The following is a 22,229-nucleotide window of genomic DNA, read 5'->3' as shown; positions in this document are numbered from 1 at the left end:
TCATGGCTGATATACCCCAGGCCTCAATTCCTCTTTTATGACAACTCCTCATAGCCCTCACTAACTTCTAGATATTTCAAATATCTATCTACCTCCTTTTAAAATCCTCTTAGTGATCTGGCCGCTCCAGTATAGAGAATTTCAGACATTCGCAACACTCTGACAAAAGAAGTTTGTTCACATCTCAGTTTTAAATGAATTTCACTTTATTCTGTAACAATGTATCCTAGTTTGATATTTCCCTACTGATGGAAACACCTTCTCAAGTTCCCTCAGAATCATGTATATTTCAGTAATTTTACACCTATTCGTCTAAACTCTAATGAGTAAAAGCCTAACTAGAGATTGTCCTGTGCATCGGGTTCAAATCCCACCAGTGGAATTTGACTTCAATAAAAATCTGGAAACACAAATCTAATGATGAAACTATTGTTGATTGTCAGGTAAATCCCATCTGGTTCACCAATAGGAAAAGGAGGAAGCTACCATCCTTACCTGTTCTGATTTACATATGACTCCAGACCCACAGTAATGTTGTTGAGTCTAATTGCTGTCCAGGCATTTAGGGATGGGCAACAAATGCTGGTCTAGCCAGCGATGCCCATATCCTGTGAATGAATTTTTTAAGGACCTGTTTGGCTGTTTGTGATAACCAGTTCATCCCAGGAATGAGCCTGGTGAATGTGTTGTGAGCTCCTTCCAAAACCAGTATTTTTTTAGAATATAATTCTAAGAATAATGATTCAATTAATAAAATATAATTCTTAGAATACAATCTCTGTTACCATAAAATAGTGTAGAACAGGCCATTTGGTCCTTTTAGCCTGCTTCAATATTCAATAAGATTATGACCAATCAGATTGTGGCCTAAATTTAACTTTATGCAAGTTCTCCAGCATCCTTAATTTTAGTTGTATGTCAACAATCTGTGCAGTTGTACATGTTTTCTTCTGATCAGTCTGCTTAGAGATGTTATTACATACCTCTAAAGCAGGTGGGACTAGAGCCTCCTAGCTCTGAGGCAAGGAGACTACCACTGCATCTCAAGAGCCCTTCTGTCTGAGTGTATTATGATTTCCTAATTGGCTTGCTACTACCTCATTAATAATACATTATGAATGTTAGTTTATGAACTACTGTAAATTGAACTGATGAACGTAGGGTCCCCAAATGCATTGTAGCTGTCTTAAGACCATAAGATCACAAGACCATAAGACAGAGGAACAGAAATTAGGCCATGCAGCCCACCAAGTCTACTCCACTGGTCAATCATGGCTGATAAGTTTCTCAATCCCATTCTCCCACTTTTTCCCTGTAACCCTTAATCCCCTTGATACTCAACAACCTATCCATCTCTATCTTAAATATACTGAACGACCTGGCTTCCAAAGCTTTCTGTGGCACTGAATTCCATAGATTCACCACTCTCTGGCTGAAGAAGCTTCTCCCTATCTCCATTCTAAAAGGTCTTCTCTTTACTCTAAGGCTGTCCCCTCGGGTCGTAGTCTCTCCTACCAATGTAAACATCTTACCAATATCTGGTCTGTCCAGGCCATTCAGTATTCTGTATGTTTCAATTAGATTGCCCCTCATCCTTCAAAACTCCATCGCGTATAGACCCAGAGTCCTCAAATGTTCCTTGTATGTTAAGCTTTTCATTCCTGGACCATTCTTGTGAACTTCCTTTGAACACACTCCAAGACCAGTACATCCTTCCTGAGATGGGGCCCAAATTTGTGCACAATACTCCAAATGTAGTCTGAGCAGCGCCTCAGAAGTACATCCCCACTTTTATATTCAAATCATCTCAAAATAAATGCCATCATTGCATTTGCCTTCCTAACTCCTGACTTAACATGCAAGAGAGAAGTGTGAACTAGAACTCCCAAATCTCTTTGCACTTCAGATTTCTGAATTTTCTCCCCATTTAGAAAATAGTCAATGTCTTTAATCTTTCTACAAAAGTACATGACCTCACACGTTCCCACGTTGTTCTCCATCTGTCACTTCTTTACCCACTCTCCTAACCTGTCAAAAACCTTCTGCAGCATGCCCTTTCTCTCAATACTACCTGCCCCTCTATCTATCTTTGTACCATCTGCAAACTTAGCCAGAATGGCCTTAGTTTCTTCATCTAGATCGTGAATGTATAAAGTGAAATGTTGTGGTCCCAACACCGAGCCTTGTAGAACACCACTTGTCACCAGCTCCTATCCTGAGAAGGACCCTTTTAGCCCCACTTTCTGCTTTCTGCCAGACAGCCAAGCTTCTATCCACGCTAGCATCTTGCCTCTGACACCGTGGGCCCTTAACTTACTGAATGGACTGCTGTGCAGGCACCTTGTCAAAGGCCTTCTTGAAGTCCAGGTAGATATTCTTCTTGGTCTAACCTACTCATTACTTGCTCAAATAAATTCTAGATTTGTCAACATGACCTCCACTTGATGAGTCCATGCTGACTTTGACCTATTTTACCAAACACTTCCAAGTATTTAGAAATCTCATCCTTCACAGTGGATTCCAGGATTTTACCCACGACTGAGGTTAGGCTAATCAGTTTATAATTTTCCCTCTTTTGCCATGCTCCCTTTTTAAACAGAGGTGTCACGTTAGCGATTTTCCAGTCCACTAGGACCCTTCTAGTGATTTCTGAAAGATCACCGCTAATGCCTTCATTATTTCTTTAGCTATTTCCCTTAGAATTCTGGGGTGTAGTCCATCTGGTCCAGGTGATTTCTCCACCTTCAGGCCATTAAGTTTTTCTAGCATCTTTTCCTTGGTGATGGTCACCATACTCAGCTCTGCCCCCTCACTCTCTTCAATTTTTCAAGAGAATTCTTCATTTTCCATCAGCCCAATGTCTATTTTTGCCTCTCTTTTGCTCTTTGTATATCTAAAAAACTCTACAAGCTTTCTTTATATTACTAACTAGCTTACCCTCATGGTTAGCGAAAGTGAGGACTGCAGATGCTGGAGATTAGAGTCGAGAGTATGATGCTGGAGTAGGAGTATTGACATTTCAGGCAAAAGCTTTTAATCAGGAATGGCTGCTAACCTTTCCAATACACTCTTGTCCTATTTGTGTCTATGCTGGAGTTTCCTGATGAAGGGCTTTTGCCCGAAACGTTGATTCTTTTGCTCCTTGGGTGCTGCCTGACCTACTGTGCTTTTCCAGCACCACACCCCCTGGCCCTCATAGTTAATCTTCTCCCTCCTTATTTCTTATTTTGTTGCCCTCTGTTGGTCTTTGTAACTTCTCAATCCTCTGGCTTCCCACTGCCTTTCACCACATTATATGCTTTCTCTTTTGCTTTTATGCTGTCCCTGACTTCCCTAGTCAGCCATTGTTGTCTCATCCTCCCTGTACCATGCTTCTTTACCCTTGAGATAAATCTCTGCTGTGTCTCCTGAATTACTCCCAGAACATCTTGCCATTACTGTTCCACTGTCTTTCCTGTTAGGCTTCTCTCCCAGTCAATTCTACCCAGCTCATCTCTCATGCCTCTCATGAATAAAGTTGCCTTTATTCAGCTGTCATGCCATTACCTTTGATTCTATCTTCTCCCTCTGAAAATGTAGCCTAAATTCAATCATATTAAGATCACTGCCTCCTCAGGGTTCCTTCACCTTAAGCACCCTTATCAAGTCTGCCTCATTGCATAACATTAAATCCAGTATTGCCTGCTCCCTAGTTGGTTCCACCACAAGCTGCTCCAAAAAGCCATCTTGTAGACATTCCAAAAATTCCATTTTTTGCAATCTACTGCCAACCTGATTTTCCCAGTTCACCTGCAAATTGAAATCCCCCATGCTCACTGTAACTTTCCTACACATCTGTTCTATCTCCTGGGGTAACTTGTGTCCCAAATCCTGACTACTGTTTGGAGGCCTGTACATTATTCCAACAATGTTTTTTTTTTACCTTTGTGGTTCCTTAATTCTACCCACACAGATTCTACACCCTACTTTGTTTCTTACTATTGATTTAATTTCATTACTTACTAATAAGGCAACCCCACCCCCACTGCCCACCTGCCTATCTTTTCAATAGGATGTATATCTTTGAATATTCAGCTCCCAAACCTGATCTCCTTGTAGCCATGCCTCCGTGATGCCCACCACGTCCTACCTGCCAGCCTCGATCTGCACTACAAGTTCATTTACCTTATTCCTTATGCTGTGTGCATTCAGATATAACTCTTTCAGTCCTGTAATTACTGTCCCTCTTCTCATTGTCACTCATTTGTCCAGTGTGTTTGAAGCTTGATTGCTAATCCTTTCCATAGACTCTGTTCTATTTGTATCTGTGCTGGAGATTTTAATAACCTCTCCTGAGGTCTGCACTACTACCTCATCCTTTAATTTGGTATTTGGTTTTACTAATATTCCCTACAACTGCCCCCCACTCCACCCCATTCAGTTTAATGCCCTGTCTACAGCCCTAGTTATGTGATTCACTAGGACTCTGGTCCTAGCACGGTTCAGATGAAGGCCATCCCATCGGAACAGGTCCCTTCTTCCCCAGTACTCATGCCGATGTCCCATGAATTGAAACCCATTTCTCCCACACCAATTTTTGAGCCACGCACTTACCTGCTTAATCTTACTGACCCAGCACCAATTAGCTTGTGGCTCAGGTAGTAATCCAGAGATTAGTACCGCTTTGGTTCTGTTTTCTTTAATTTAGCTCCTAGCTGTTCATACTTCTTAGCAGAACCTCTGCCCCAGTTTTATCTATGTAATTGGTACCTACGTGGGCCACAGCCACTGGATCTTTATCCTCCCACTCCAAGTTCCTATGCAGCCCAGATGAGAAATTCCGAACTCGAGCACCAGGCAGGCACCCAACCTTTAGGACTCCCGATGCTGGTCACAGAGAATAGTGGGCGGCACAGTGGCACAGTGGTTAGCACTGCTGCCTCACAGTGCCTGTAGACCCGGGTTCAATTCCCGACTCAGGCGACTGACTGTGTGGAGTTTGCACGTTCTCCCCGTGTCTGCGTGGGTTTCCTCCGGGTGCTCCGGTTTCCTCCCACAGTCACAAAGATGTGCAGGTCAGGTGAATTGGCCAAGCTAAATTGCCCGTAGTGTTAGGTAGGGGGTAAATGTAGGGGTATGGGTGGGTTGCGCTTCGGCGGGTCGGTGTGGACTTGTTGGGCCGAAGGGCCTGTTTCCACACTGTAAGTCTAATCTAATAGTGTCTGTGCCTGGAACTATACTTTCCCCAATTACAACAATATTTCTCTTCTGGCAATTGAATGGCTCCCTGCACCTCGGTAGTGTTCTGGTGTTCAGTATAGAATACAACATGAGATCAAAATTGAAGGATATTAACTTAAGTCTTTGGCAATCTGTTGCCTTTATTTTGCTTTAGATATGCACCGAAAATAACTTGGTTTCAGGAACATCATGCAGTGTGTGTCACTAATCTGTTCACTTTGCATATATTAACACATTTGAAGGACAGAAGGAAAATTGGAGCCTGATAGATAATTGGCATTCTAGGATCAATACCTCCTATAACAAATAGTAATCTCAGGATAGATTTTTCTGATGACTTATTTGCTCACAAAGAGGTATACTTATCAATTAAAGTTAGTTTTAAAATATATTTTTTCCCGTACATTTTTACTTTAGAGGCATTAACTTATTTTGGTTTGACACAAGGCTGCTTTTTTATGCCTTATGTTAGTTCAATAAGATACTGAGTCTTGCACAATACAGCTGCCACTGGACCAATAAGACAGAACAAGAAAGTGAGGGTGATAATGGTAGCTGTTCTAATGAACGCAGATGTCATGTTCATTTTCTTTACGGTCAGTCGTCCATCATCCATTACAAGTTTTGGGGCGAAATACGAGTGACGTAGCAGCAGATGTGAATTCACTGAGAAATATAGCTGCAGCAAAACTGCACTAGTGGCTCAAGACATTTTTCATGAAGAGGGATCAGAATTGGAATTCAACAGTCTTCTGGATAATTGAACGCTGACTATCCCCTTGTTATGATGGGGAAAAGGAGCTCTAAATATTGTTTTTTTCACCTCACTGTCCTGTCAGCTGCAGCTGTTAGAAATTCCATCAATGCATCAATGAGCTACTTTTGAAAAAGGAAGTATTGGTCATACTGCTCACCATCAATGTGTGGGACTGATGTACCATGATAGATACACCATGAGCAACAGACCTGAGGACATCTGCTCTTGTGGTTGGAGAGCTGGCTAAGTACAAATCCCTGATTGCTCCTCGCAGTGAGACAGGCCAACCTGAAGATCAAGTATTTAAGAAAATTAATGAAGGTTACATATTGTTTTGGAGTGGACAAGGAATAAGAAAAGCACAAAGGTGGTATGAGCCTTATTATCATGATGTATGTCATCAGTAAGTTGACTTGGTTTCCCAAGTGTTAATAATCATCTGATTATGTTTAAACACCCCCTACATGGCCAGCGACTTGCAAAATTGTGTGTGCCTCTACCATGGCAATAGCCTTGTTGACATCAAGGTAAATTCAATGGCAAAGGCATCTGTTCCTTGTTTGCTGCTGTGCCAATGTCAGGCAATCTAAGTTCTGAAGATGAGTCACTCGATTTGAAACCTTAACTTTGTTCACTCTCCACAGATGCTGCTAAACCTGCTGAGTTTCTCTAGCAATTTCTATTTTGGTTTTCATTTGTTTGTAACCATTCTTGGTGGCTGCAATGCAAATATTAGTGCTGGTCACCCGCCATGGGAATGAGTCATTGGAAAATTGGACTTGGCAAACTCGTCTTGTTCAAAATGTGTGTTGAGCATGAGTTCTTAAATACCAACACAGCTTTCCAACTTCCTCAATCTCAACAAATCACAAAGTATTCACTCATGTTCTAGGCATAATCAATTGTATCATCACCACACTGAGGGACAGGCAGGATATGGGTTTTACAAAAGCCATGCATGGTTCTGACTGCTGGATTGACCATGTCAAAGCTAAATATCAAGATCTACCCTGTAAGAGCTCCACTTGTCTTTATACCTGGCAGAAAAGAAGATGGTTATGGTTGTTGGAGGTCAGTCATCTCTGCAGGAGATTCCCCAGGGCAGTGTTCTAGCCTCAACCATCTGCAGTTGCTTCATCAACGATCTTTCCTCCATCATAAGGTCAGAAATGGGGATGTTTTCTGATGATTACATGATGTTCAGCACTATTTGCAACTCCTCAGATACTGAAGCAGTCAGTTGCCAAATGCATCAAGGCCTGGACAGTGCTCATTTGTGCTGACAAGTGGCAATTCATATACACACTCCACATATATCAGGCAACAACAGTCTCCCAAAAGAGAGGATTAACTATCAACCTTTGACATTCAATGGTGTAATTGTCACTGAATCCCCCACTAGCAATGTCTTGAGGGTTACCATTGACCAGAAACTTAACTGAACTAGTGTATAAGTACTGTGGCTCTAGAGTCTGTAGGCGATTGAGATTTATTGAGAGAAGGTATAACTCTTTGCAGATATTCAATCTCAGTATAGCAACACTTTCTATTCCAGTGGTGTTGATTATATAGCCAATGTCTTTTCCTTTTTGAATCGTGTTGATTTCAATTTCATTGCCATCAGGGGATGATATTACTTGGTTTTTGAGTCTCGTTCTTTGGTCAACCATTTACTTCCAAGTTTTCTGAGAAGATCTCTGGTATAGTCTGAGTAGACTGATGTAACCTATGCTGCAGTATCAACCTTCAGCGTCAGATTTATTGTTGTAGGCTTATTTCTCACCTTTTTTCAGATATGAATAATATTATGCATTTCTTTTCTCATTGAGACATTTCATGCAGTCATATGATCTCTGTCTACTGTTCCTCTAAATCATTGTCGTGTCCTAGGGTATAAATGTTTTCATTTACTTTCCTTCTCATTTTTTTTTGTTCTGCACATCTTTTCTCAATGATTGAGCTTTCTGCAAGCTCTTGATCTGTATAGATCATAGATCATAGGGATGTACAGCACGGAAACAGACACTTCGGTCCAACCCGTCCATGCCGACCAGATATCCCAACCTAATCTAGTCCCACTTGCCAGCACCCAGCCCATATCCCTCCAAACCCTTCCTATTCCTATACCCATCCAGGTACCTTTTAAATGGTGTGATTGTACCAGCCTCCACCACTTCCTCTGACAGCTCATTCCATACACACAACATCCTCTGTGTGAAAAAGTTGCCCCTTAGGTCTTTTTTATATCTTTCCTCTCTCACCCTAACTTATGCTCTCTAGTTCTGGACTATTTACCCTATCCACACCCTTCATCATTTCATAAACCTCGAAAAAGTCACCCCTTAGCCTCCAACACTCAGGGGAAAATATCCCCAGCCTATTCAGCCTCTCCCTAGAGCTCAAATCATCCAACCCTGCAACATCCTTGTAAATCTTTTCTGAACCCTTTCAGGTTTCACAACATCCTTCCAATAGGATGTATTCCAAAAGCAGCCTAACCAACATCTTGTACGGCCACAACATAATCTCTTAACTCCTGTACTCAATACTCTAACCAATAAAGGAAAGCATACCAAACACCTTCCTCATTATCCTATCTACCTGTGAATCTACTTTATGTGGGACATTTTTTTCTGTCTGTGAATTTATGGTCACAGCTCTTGTACCAGTTTCACTCCATCTTGTATGTGTTCTTTTGTTGCTGTCTTATTGCATTAATCTTGCTAACTCTCTCAACTTAATCATAAGCTAAGACTAGAATTTTGGATTGTCGGTATCTTCATTTGTTAATTCATGCCTCATGTGCACTGGTGGTGTCAACAGCCTGTGATGTGCTAATATTTCAACTAGACTTCCTTTGGACAGCAGGACATGCCGAGCCCCACAATGAGCTTGTCTAACACATTTCATCCTCTTCTTGAATTTACACTTGCTGGCTACGGTTCTCATTCTTGGTGAGAAATTCTCAAGAAGATCACTTGGTTCCTGGCTCAGAATTTCAAATTCAAATCGATGGTTTGACTTTGGTGGGATAGGCTGAATTTCTCAAAAATGTTGAGAAATTCATCTAAACTACATTGCCCCCTTCAGTATCCAACATGGTCTGCCTGTGTGACAGGGGACTTCTGCACGGCCTGCCCATGGTTACTCATCTTCTTGGTAGTCATCCAACTCTTTTCTATCTGTGTAGCCTTTACTTGTGCCGTGACTAACTCAGTAAATGTGCCATCCATGACAATCTCGGCCCCATGGATGCTCCATTGGAAGTTCATTCACAGGTCCAGCTGCTCCATGCAGTCAATCAGAAGCTGCAGCTGAACACACTTCCTACATATGGGGTCACTATGGTTCCTGATTTTCCATATAATACAGGACTATTAATTGTCCATCTTCTAACGATGTTGTGGGAAGCTCACGCAACTGCTTCATCATCTGTGTAATTTAACCATGGTCTGTACCGAATCTGTGAGTAGTTCAATGATTGATATGGATCTGGGAATAGAAGGGGCTCACAGTACATGAGGCATTTCCTTTTGATTGAAAATGTTGGTTTCTCATCCAGCATGGCGTCTTCACCAAGTTGGTGAACACACTGAGGCTGAATGGATGATAGAGACATGACATAGAGACACCCGTTATCGGGGTGCAGAATATCTCACTGTCTGGAGGGGTGTGCTCAGCCCCCACCTGCAGTGTCTACCACTGATGACTCTTTAGAGATCTAAGAGCCTCTTTCACACCTTGTGTTTCCAACATTGGTTACTTCCATTGAGAGTCCAGTGTCCAGCTCCTGGTTGCTTGTTGATCACTGTTGTTGCCTTTCTAAGAAGTCTAAAGCAAATGCAGGAGGACCAGCAATCCCAGTTGAGGAACAATGCTGACACAGGCTTTGAAAATGGAGCAGGACTTGATGACTGCAGGAGTTGGAGGCCATCCTCTCCATGTGGCTGTAAATGGCACAGCCACGTTGATCTTCAATGTGATTAGCACCTTCCAGGGAGTGATAGATGACCATCAGTACTAAACAGAGTAAATGCTGGAAGGATGTTCCGGGTGATCAGGGATTCAGAATCAGGACTCATTACCTAAGTACACTGTGTCGGCCAGTTAGGACTGAGACGAGGAAGGTTCATCACCCAGGGAGTGATGAGCTTGTGGAATTCTCTGTCACAGAATGCATTTTGTGGCCAATACAGGGAATGTTTTCAAGGACATAGTTCTTATGGCTAAAGGGATCAAAACATATGGGAAGAAAGTGGGCTAGGGTACTAAGTTGGATGATAAGCCAGATTCATATTAAATGTTTGAGCAGGCTCAAAGAGGCAAATGGTTTATTCCTGTTTCTATTTTCTACATGGTTATATTTGCTATCTGTAGATAAAAACTAATGTTTGGAATTGTCTGATTTCTGTCTGTAATGCCCCCTCCCCCGCTGGACAATGACAAGCTGCGGATCTGAAGTGGGCAATTGGAGCAATTGGAGAAAGTCTTTAGATGGGATGTAGTTGCAGAGAGGTAAAGTAATGGTGTGATGGTTAAACAGCAATTAGAGTGAGAGAATGGGGTTGTCTGTGTGAGGGAATGACAGCCATGGGCACTGTGGCTGCTGTGTCATGATACTGGCGAAGTGTAATGGCCGATTGCCAACTCTTGTCCATGTGCTAATGGCCTCTCAAAGATGATGCAGGTGCAGGAGACAGCAGCCTTTAGGTGGATATCTGCTAAGAGGCGAATTGTTCTGGGAATGGTACATGGTAAGGTAGGAATAAAACATAGGATAGTTTGTTATTGAGGTGAGTTTGATAAGATGTGGCAAGAAAATGTGTTAGGTCTCATGGGAAAAAACCCTCTAAACTTAACACATCTTGCAATGAGCCAAAAGTTGTAAGCTTCAGCCCATTATAATTCAAGTTAATGCGTTTTATCAGCTCCTCCTTCACCCTTGCCAGATTTTCACCTGTCCATGTTGAAACTTTCCATATGTTTACCTCTCTTCAGTTTCCCCAGTTTCTAGTCTCCTTTCCCATTAAATTCCTCCTCAGCTCAAACTTTAATAAATTTCCAACCTCATCACTTCTTTGTTATTTGTTCAATGCATCATCATTTAGATTCCATTCTTGAATTGTAGTATCTTCGATCTTTTTGATTTAAATCTGTTTGACTGTTTATTTTTCTTCCGGTATACAATAATCTGAACAAGTGTTTAGTTGATATTTAGTCAGCTTCCCCCTTCCCAAATTTTGATTTAATATCCTCAAGTTCAAAAGTGCTTTTTAATGTTTGTAGCGATGTGTTGATATATCTATCTCGTATACCATTTCCAAACTGGTCAGATGTGGAACTGTGGGAGTAATTGTGTGATTAGTTTCCTTGAAGTCCCGTGTTTTAATCTAATGCTTAACTCCTCAAAGTGCTTTATAAGATTTACAGCTTGATCTTTCTTAGGTCACTGAATGCACATAAATCATGATTCCTGCATGATCACCTAACATTTTCGGAATAATTTCCATTTTTCTAAATTCTCTTAATGGCACCTAGGAGACAACACACTATTCAAAACTGCTGCTTGCAGATGCCAAAGAGGCTATTATATAATGTAATCTTCAGTCTACCTTATATTGTTAACATTATCCCTGCCCCCTCCCCATATGCACACATTTACTTCCAAAGTACTATAGAACCTATATTGTCCTAAAATGTCTGTAAGATCTATCTTCCTTTGTAGGGTTGCAAGTTGGTTCATTCATATACTTATGGACCAAACTTTTGCTATACTGGCCTCTTCAGCTTGAAGGTTATCCACATCTATAAATAAGGCTTTGAAAATATGTTGATTGTGCTCATTGCTTTAATGCTTTACAGAAAAGGTCTGATGCTGCTTGGGAAAGGTACAATTTTTACATGTTACATTAAAGAGCGTAATGAAAGCAACACCCTAATGTCATTATCCTATTGCCCCTCAAAATGTGTTAAAGGGGTTTCACTACACTTACCTATTTGGCTCAAGGAAGATGTTTTTGAGTCAAAATATGAAGAAGACCTGTTAGGGAAGTATTCGATTATTAAATTAAATGTGATGCATGTTTACTTCACCATTAATATTTTGCTTTAGAAAATGTACATTAATCTCACCATCTTGAAAGTCCATCATCTATTCACAATTAGAATTTTCTTTCCTTTTTTTGTAACAAAAGGCCCCAGAACCAACCATTTACTGTGACTGTGTCTCCAGACATATTGCGTCTCTTCACCTCAAACCATTTTCTTTTCATTGAAGCTTATGACTACAAGGATCAAGTTTAACTTTTTAAACTGGCAGATGTCCCATTGGCTCGAAGCCAAATCCTGTAAGCGTGCTGTTCACATCATCTTCACTATAGTGCTGAAAACGCCAGTACTAGCTGGCAACATATAATTTCACCAATCATCGTCTACAAGCGTTAACTACGCTTTGTTAATGGACTAGCTTTATAAAACAAAACAATATTTTATATGCTACTGAATTCTTCGTAATTTCTCTCCTCAGGTATGACATCTGCACCTATAAAAACAAGCCCTGCGGAACCCTAGGTAAGTTTTTACTTATGCAACTAGTATTGTGTCCCAATTATTTTTATTGATCCATTATCCTGCTATTTTTGATGCTAGTTGTTTTTTTCTTAAAGATGGTTCATTTTAGATTATTTTAAATCATCTTTTAGAATTACTTTATGTTTAAATTAGGTGAAGCATTGTAAACCTTTTCTTTCTCAGCAACAGGTTTCAATTAAACAATAAACCTACTGTGTATTTTCCTCAACTAGAAACATCATGCAAATATAACTAATATATGTGCTAACTAACTTTGTTTCTCAAAGTCCACTAGCAAATCTATCTTGTATTACTATTTTATTACAATTATGCATTTCTGTCACCTGTTATTTACTGTATACTATCATGATTGGCAATAGCAAATCTCATTGATACGTTGAATTTTGCAGCACTTTTTCCACTTCTATTTTGCTGAAAAGTACACAAAAACAAAAACACATTTACATTTGGGTGTATATGATGAGCCCCAACACTTGACTTGCTTTATTAAATTGTGTACCTGGACTTTTCACGCATTGTGGATTCTTGATTCAGTTGCAACTTGCTCCAGCACAAACATTATGTAGCATTTCCCATGTGATTTGAGTATAATTTTACCCACAGTCTGTCACATTTACCAATGCTAGAAATTACACTAAAACAATCAAAACCTGCTGACTGATGCTTTCAAAGTATACAATCTGCTCATCAGCAGACTCCTATAAGGTTTAAAGGGATGGCTGCAGATTATACATTGTTTTAAAAGGCACCTTATGGTCTGAAATTCTATTTTTCATTGAATATTTAAATATTTTCTTATGCATAATTTATTGCTTAAAATACTGAAAGGTAAATTCCTCACAGCAGTTCTGAGCTATTTCAGAATTATTTTCTCTTCTATTTATAAGACTGCTCCATGTGACAAATTTAAATGTGTAAAGATAACAATTACCTATTTCAACAATTTGCTGCACTATAAACAAATCGCTACTCCAAAAGAAAATAGCTTGACAAAAAATGCATTTTACTTCTCGCTAGGTAAGAATAGAAAAAAAAATAAGAATGTTGGTTTTAGTTCCCTCTTCAGGCTCAAGTTTCAGGTGGTCCCAAGTTACCAGAAGTAAATTTATAAATCTAACCTCTAGTCTAGACGTTTTCCAGTGCTGGCTGCAGCTCAAAAAAAAATTAATGTCTGGCCTGTAAAGTGCAATTCCCTCCAGTGAATACGCAAATGACTATAAACTTAACCTTTTGCCAATTATTCCTTCTGTGTACATAGATTTTAAATGTATTTAAAAAAGCCTAAGCCTTTATAACAAGACTGAAACACCTTGGCTTGACCCTTTGTGTCTCCCTGTATTTATTCAGGCTTGGCCTCAGTGGCTGGAATGTGCGAGCCTGAGCGAAGCTGCAGCATCAATGAAGATATTGGCTTGGGTTCAGCATTCACAATTGCACATGAGATTGGTCACAAGTGAGTGAATTAAAAGTAATCCCCATTCCCCCAATTTTAAAATGAATTCTTTGTATTTCTTTGCCAAATTCACCGAAATGTAATTCTTAGTAACTTGAGGTGATATTAGTTTACGAATGCTAACTATAAATGTCAATTAAGTGATATTTCCCCCGTTGTGCCTCCTGTCTATAGTACAGTAGCTGTAAATACAATCATGCCTTTAAAAAGAGAGAATGTTTTTAAAAATATATTAACACTTAAGCTTATTGTTTCATGGCACACACCATTCCCTACCCACTCCTTCTCCTATTCTCCCCTCCCTGCGGTCAGCTGCCTTTTCCCATACAGTATATTATTGTTTTGACTTCTGCCAGTAGCATTTATGACTGACTGTTAAGAACATTGGTGAGTGACTGGTCTTCAGTGTTCACTTTTCCTATTGATGTAGATAAATTTGTGGTGCAGACTCATAGCCAAATGGTCTCCTGTGTTTTAATATTCTATGATTCTATGCAACTGGGAATTCCTTTTTATGAAAGAATACTAGATGTAATATATATCTTGTCATTTGACTGCATTGTGCACAGTTGCAATGATACACCACATCACACATCAGCCAATATCAGAAGAATAACTGCATTGTTATAAGTATTCCTTGTAAATTTTAGAAAAGGAGTTAACATTGTTTAGAAAGATAAGATTTATAGGATTCTTAATGCATGATCATAAGACTGTCGGACGTAGGAGGAAAAGGAGGTCATTGAGCCCATCGAGTCTGTTCTGCTATTCAGTGATATCATGGCTAATTTGATAATCCTCAACTGCACTTCCCTTCCTTTTCCCCATAACCCTTGATAATTTAAATGATTAAAATCTGCCTGTCCCACCCCTGAATATACTTAATGACCTAGCCTTGACAGCCCTCTCTGGTAAAGAATTCCGCTGTTTCACAACACTCTCAGAGAAGGAATTCCTCTCACTTCTGTCTTAAATGTGCAACCTTTATCTGAGATTATGCCTCAGGGCCTAGACTCCCCTCCTCAAGGGGAAACAACTTTTCACATCTACCCTGACAGTCCTCAATTATTTCAATCAGTTGCCCATCATTCTTCTATATTTCAATGACTATAGGCTGAACCTAGTCAAACTCTCCTCATAAGAGAGTCCCTCCATACCTGGTAACGGCCCAGTGAACCTTCACTGGACTGCCTCCAATACCAGCATATATATTTCCTTAGATAAGGGGCCCAAAACTCTTTAAAATATTCCAGCTGTGGTCTGACTAATGCCTTGCATATTTTAGCAAAATCTCCTTCATTTTATTCCCTTTTATTCTCCATTCCCTTTGAAATAAAGACCAACATTCCCTTTGCCTTTCCTATTACCCACTGAACTTGGATGGTACCTTTTTTGGGACTCATGTTTGTGGATTCCCAAATCCCTGTAGAGATCATTACCTTTCTATATTTTTCACCATTTAATTAATATTCAGTTACTGTAATCTTCCTACAAAATTGCATAACCTCAGATTTTAAAACAATATATTCCCACTGTCAAGCTTTTATTCACTTACTTAACTTGTCTATACTCCTTTGTAAACTGTTTATGTCATCCTCACCACTTGCCTTCTCAATTATTTTTCTATCAGACTTATTAAGGGTACATTTATTTCTTTTATCCAAAGCCTCAGAGAATTGAGATGGACCTTCTGAGCAACCAGCCTCAATGCTCACTCACCTCAATGGTTACCTCGATCTCCCTCCCAAGGTGATAGACCAAGCTGCAACCTGCCCAAACTTCCCAAGAACAGAAATATAGTGGGTGAGGTCCTTCAAAGAAGATTGATTGGTCAACTTTACAAATTTTCCATATCAAGCTTCCTGCCTTCATAGCTAAAATTCCTATTCTGCTTAAGTGTTATTGTTTTCGGAAGTTACATTAGATGCCATTTTCCCATTTTCTTTTTTTTCATTGCCTTTAATTAATTCTCTCTCTCTCTCTCTCTCTCTCTGTCAGGCAGTTAGAGCTCAGTGAACATTTTCATGTTCACTGCATTTTTTTAAGTTCATCCCTTCTCTTCAACTTTCCTTTTAACCTTGCAGGATAGGATAAAAGTAAAAAGGATGATCAGCCACGATCATCCTACTCAGCCATTTACAGAGGGGCACGATGGTCAGTGGTTAGCACTGCTATCTCACAGCACCAGGGACCCTGGTTCAATTCCTGCCTTGGGCGACTGTCTGTGTGGAGTTTGCACATTCTCCCTGTATCTCCATGGGTTTCCTCCCACAATCCAAAGAATTTGTTAAGGGTGGCATGGTGGCTCAGTGTTTAGCACTGTTGCCTTACAGCGTCAAGGACCTGGGCTCAATTCCCAGCTTGGGTGACTGTGTGGAGCCTGCACATTCTCCCCATGTCTGTGTGCATTTCCTCCCACAATCCAGCACTGTGGCTCAGTGGTTAGCACTGCTGCCTCACAGCGTCAGGGTCCTGGGTTCAATTCCAGCCTTGGGCAACTGTCTATGTGGAGTTTGCATATTCTCCCTGTGTCAGCATTGGTTTCCTCTGGGTGCTCTGGTTTCCTCCCACAGTCCAAAGATGTGCAGGTCAGGTGAATTGGCCATGCTAAATTGCCCATGATGTTAGGTGCATTAGTCAGAGGGAAATGGGTCTGAGTAGGTTACTGTTCGGAGGGTCGGTGTGGACTAGTTGGGCCGAAGGGCCTGTTTCCATATAGTAGGGAATCTAATCTAATCCAAAGATGTGGATAATGCCTATTGTGTTAGGTGTATTAGCCAGGGGTAAATATCCGGTAGGGAAATGGGTCTGGGTGGGCTACTTTTCAGAGGGTAGGTGTGGACTTGTTGGGCTGAAGGGCCTGTTTTCACGCTGTAATGATTACATTGAATGGTGTAGCAGACTCAAAAGGACTGAATATCTTATTCCTGTTCCTATTTTCTATGTTTCTAAAAGATTTACACTTTATTGGTTTGTTTGTCAATTTAAAAAAATCTAAAAACCAGACCATAATCTATCCATGTATGACTCTTAAGGGAAGAAGCAAGCCTATCACTCTATGATATTCCCACATTCCACTGTCATCTCGTGCAGTCTCATTGGTTTTATCATGCAGCATGTGGGGAAATGAACTTCCTAATACCCTTAAATATTGTCAGTTTCATAGCTATCTTTTTAATCTATTGGATTCTACAATCTCTATTGTGAATATGTTTAACCCTAATTTCTTACCATTGAAAGTGGGAGAGGAATTATCTAGTTGTATAAATTTCCTTCCCTGAATACCTTCAGATAAAAACAACAAAGAAAATAATCCATTATTTACTCAGAGATCACATCAGGCAAAGAAATCGAAACTTTCCATCGCTTTTTCAGAAAGCTGAAATAATAATCTTAAGGCCTCTACATTCTGATTTCATGTCCAAGCATCCATGTGCTCATGATTTGAATTTTCAAAGCAATGGTCACAATTTTATCCACAGACTGCATTTATGAAGTAAAGTAAAATATATTTACTTTAAATCTGGACTGGATTTTCCCAGAGTTTGAAAAACCCTGTTGAACCCTTAAAAATGTGTGAATGGCATATTTACACTGGACAGATTCAGTGATTGTCTGCAAGGAGAAGGAGGTAGGGCATGATTCAAACAGGTGGGAAATGCAAACTGAACCTAGCTATTTAACTCAGTGCTAAATTTAAACAGACCCCATTTTGACTGCTCTGCAGGCCTTAATCCATATATGGTTTGATCTAAAGCTCTTGGAGGGCAGTTAAAATCTGTTTAAATGTTACAATCTGAAGATTTGTAGTCCCCAGTTCTTAAAATGTGACAAAAACAGACTGAAACTGACAGTGAGTTAACAAAAAAAGTCTGTTGGATTGTTTAGATTGGCAGGTTGTCCAATCTAAGTTGGAAAAAGAAATTACTATTTATTTATGCATTTTTGAGGGATTACTTGTTGACATTTCCCAAGACTATGATTGTAGTATTATGAATATTTGGCTGAGTTTCAATGCGACATTAACACAACAGGGTTGTCCATGAGTTGACTGTGGAGGAACAATATCAGTGATGAGGGTACATGGTCAGTTGGTGGAGGGCAGAGACTCAGAAACATTTAAAGCATTGAAGGAGGCTATTTGGCCCATCATGTCTATGCCAATAAACAAAGAATTGTTGACACTAATCCCATTTTGTGGCTTTTGATTCATAGCCCTGGAGACTATGACAATGCTAGTAAGTACTCCTTATACACTCTTTACTCCTCATACTCCTCATATACTCCTTATACGCACACAGCTATGTGGCAAAATTCTGTCCCAAATCCATTTACACATTTGCTGATGACATGACTGTTTTAGGGTGGATCTCAAACAACAACAAGACAGGATAAAGAGAGAGTACTTAGTGGCATGGTCTAAAGACAACAACCTGACCATCAATGTCAACAAAATGAAAGGGCTAGTCTTTGACTTCAGGAAGCAAAGTGGGGGACACACGCCCATCTGCAACAATGGTGCTGAGGCGGAGATGGTCAGAGTGTCAAGTTCCAGGGAGTGATGATCACCAACAATCTGTCCTGGTTCACCTATGTCAATGTAATGGTCAATAAAGTACAACTACGTCTCTAGTTTTACAGGAGACTAAGGAAATTCTGCATGTCTACAAGGACTCTTACCAAGTTTTACAAATGCATCATAGAAAGCCTTCTATCTGGATGCTGTCTTCCCAAGACTGCAAGAAACTACAGAGAGTCCTGAACACAGCCCAGTCCATCATGCAAACCAGCCTTCCATCCAATGTATAGACTCAAACTATACTTCCAGTTACCTCAGGAAAGCAACCAACATAATCAAAAATCTCTCCCACACTGGTTATATTCTCTTCCATCTTCTTTGGTTGGGCAGAAGATATATCAGTTTGTATGCATGTACAAATAAATTCAAGAACACTTTTCCCCTGCTTTTATTGTAGTTCTAAATAGACCTCTCAAATTTTAAATTTAATGTTCACCCCACTCCTTGTGCACCTTCTCTGCAGCCCTGTCATTTTATTCTTCATTGTTCTATTATCCTGATGCACTTTGATGATCTGCTTTTACTGCATGCAAAACAACACTTTTCACTGAACTAGGTACATTTGACAGTAATAAATCAAATCAAATCAAATATTGAAATAGTACTTAAATATTACAAGATTTTTTGAGTCAAACACCCTTTCAGTCAGCGAGCTGCAGAGTCTTATCACCCTGTAAGTGAAACACATTCTCCTCAACTCTCCTCTTAGTTTAAATCTATAGTCTCGAGTTATTAGGTCCTCTACTGATAGAAAAAGTGCTTTCTTATCCACCTTATAAAGTGAGACACCTGAATCAGGTCCCCTCTCAACCTTCACTGCTTCTAGGAAATGAACCCCAGCCAATCTTTGTACAAAACCCAGACTCTCCAGCCCACATAACATCTTGCAGAGTCGCTTCTGCATCCTCTCTAGTGTGATTGTATCCAATATGGTGACCAGAACTGCATTCAGTACTCCTTTTGTGGTCTAACAAGTGCTTTGCACAGTTTCAACAAAGCTTCCTCGCTTTTGCTTTCTATGCCTTGGCTAATAAAGACCAGGCATCTTCATCACCTGCAGTTTTAGAATTGTACAATGGTGAAGAAGGCAAGCAGGCTGCTTGCCATCCTTAGCTGTAGTATAGAATATAGGAGCAAAGAAGTCTTGTTGCAGTTTTATGAAACATTGGTTGGGCATCAGATGGAATATTGTATGCAGTTCAAACAGGTGGCGAGTTTCACCAGGATGTTGCCTGGGATGAATAGTCTCAGTTATGAAGTCTGGATAGGCTGGGTTTGTTTTCCATGGAGCAGAGGAGACTGAGGGGGGGCTCTCATTGAGGTGTACAAAATTATGACAGACAGATACCGAGTAGATTGTGAGAATCTCATCCGCATGGCAGACGTGTCTACGACCAGAGGGAATATGTTTAAGTGAATAGTAAGTGGTTTAATATCTGAAAAAAATGTTTTTATGCAAAGTGTGGTGGATATGTGGAACATGCTGCCTGAGAGGGTGGTGGAGGCAGATATCCTGGCAATATTTAAGAAGCATCTGGATGAGCACTTAAAATGTTTGGGCAGAGCAGGGTATGAACTAAGTGCAGGTAAATGACATTAGTATACATGATTTGGAGATGTCAGTGTTGGACTGGGGTGTACAAAGTTAAAAATCACACAACACCAAGTTATAGTCCAACAGGTTTAATTGGAAGCACACTAGTATAGTTTGGTGTTTGTTGGTCAGCATAGACATGATGGGCCATAGGACCTGTTTCTACAGTGTATGACAGTATGGGTCAACGTTAACAGTTCTCCAGCCTTCTGGCACCTTGCCAATGGCCAGAGAGGATTTGACAATTTCTGCCAGAACCCCTGCCATTTCCTCCCTTGCCTCCATTATATGTGTCAGGGTGAGTAGCTAAGGAAATGTGTGGATATTGCTGGATAGGGAACAAGGGTTGACATGAATGGCCATCTATGTGTAGAGAGGTGTGAGTGTTGAGGACTAGGGGGCTACACAACTTTTAAAACAACTGGGTCGAATTCCTTGGGAACTGAAGTGGGTCTTCTAAACATCCGCATAAATTATTACTCCTTTCTGACTGTGTGAGATGACAAGGGTTGCTGCAATTTACATTCTGCTCCCAGGTTCTGTGAAGTGTTGTGGTGTAAAACCTGGTTGTGATTTAAACAGCCAAGTGTTCCTCTTCAGCCAAGAATCCTTCGAGAAAGACAGAGAGCAGAATATGAACATGAAGAATGGAATAATAAAATGTCACCCATCCTATCAAATTCTTCCCTGGCACAGATTATGTACAATGTGTCCTCTTACTGACTTTACCCCGCATACTAATCTCCAAGGGAATCGTTGTGCAAAACATTTTCCTGACACCCACAGTAATTGAGCAAAACTCCAGATTTTTTATCTGACTATACATTATTCCATTCTGACTCACTGCCTTTTGATTGCCAATGTGTAAGGGAATTGTGTGTGTCTGTTGCTTTCTGCTTCCCAGGTGATGATGTTCAAGGCACTGTGATTGGATAAACCTGTAGCAAAGAAAATGCAGAGTCAGGAATCTTCAGACTCAACAGTGTTTTGAAATTGCCACTAAGATATAGTGACAATTATTGAGCCTTCATCACCTGCAGTTTTAGAATTGTACAATGCCCAAAAATCAATATCATATCTTCATAGAAATGAAATAAATTACATGCAGTAGGACAGTCAGCAATCATTCTAAGTTGATTTACAAGCCTGAAGTGGACATTATACACAGAAGTTAGTTGGCCTGAATCCAGATCATAAGTGGATCTGCTACATATTATTTGGATGGACTGTTGGTGCCTGCCGTTCCACCACAGATTGCTTGTCCATGTTAATAAAATTAATGTTAGCCCACTTACCTCACCCAGTAAGGACACAATACTGTGGAACTGGTTAGAAGTACAACTCCTTCAGGTTTCATACAAATAGCACCAAGAAATCATAGAAAAGTAATAACTCAGAAAGAGACCATTCAGCCTACCATTTCGGTGCCAACCATAATGCCAATCAAACATAATCCCATCTGTCTGCACATGGTACATGTCCCTGTATTTCCTGCCTTGTCATTTGTCTGTCTAATTAGTTCTTAAACTTTGCTATTGTATCTGCTTTGACCACTTCCGGTGGCAGTGTGTTCCAGGCACCTATCACCTTCAGTGTAAAAACCCTTCCTCACACAGCTCCTTTAGGTATTTCCCCTCTCACCTTAAATCTACGCCCCCCCATATTTGACATTTACACCCTGGAAAAAAGACTCCATGTCTCTCATAATGTTATACACTTATATTATGTCACCTCTCAGCCTCCAACTCTCTAGCAATCCAAGCTCTCTTTACTGCTAACATACATGGGAGTGGCACAGTGGTTCGGTGGCTCAGTGGCTTAGCACTGCTGCCTCATGGCACCAGGGACCTGGGTTCAAATCCAGCCTTGGGTGACTGTCTGTATGGTGTTTGTACATTCTCTCTGTATGCATGGGTTTCCTTTGGGTGCTCTGGTTTCCTCCCACAATTCAACAATGTGCAGGTTAGATGAATTAGCCATGCGAAATTGCCCTTAGTATTCAGAGATGTGTGGGTTAGGTGTATCAGTCAGGGAT

At 40.4% G+C, this 22,229-nt stretch overlaps 1 protein-coding gene across 4 annotated transcripts in view; it reads left to right on the top strand.

The window, feature by feature from the left end:
• Positions 1-22,229, top strand: part of adamts6 (ADAM metallopeptidase with thrombospondin type 1 motif, 6) — a 326,411-nt gene that overhangs the window by 141,720 nt on the left and 162,462 nt on the right. For all 4 annotated transcript variants that reach the window (XM_060823800.1, XM_060823780.1, XM_060823790.1 and 1 more), the window contains exons 8-9: positions 12,504-12,547; positions 13,916-14,021. In XM_060823800.1, the coding sequence (XP_060679783.1) occupies positions 12,504-12,547; positions 13,916-14,021 (150 nt within the window). The remainder of the gene's footprint in view (positions 1-12,503; positions 12,548-13,915; positions 14,022-22,229) is intronic.

The sequence above is a fragment of the Hemiscyllium ocellatum genome, chromosome 1 (assembly GCF_020745735.1).
Source record: "Hemiscyllium ocellatum isolate sHemOce1 chromosome 1, sHemOce1.pat.X.cur, whole genome shotgun sequence".
Classification (NCBI taxonomy): domain Eukaryota; kingdom Metazoa; phylum Chordata; class Chondrichthyes; order Orectolobiformes; family Hemiscylliidae; genus Hemiscyllium; species Hemiscyllium ocellatum.
Note: the sequence above shows the minus strand (reverse complement) of the source record. Positions and strands in the feature narration are given on the sequence as shown.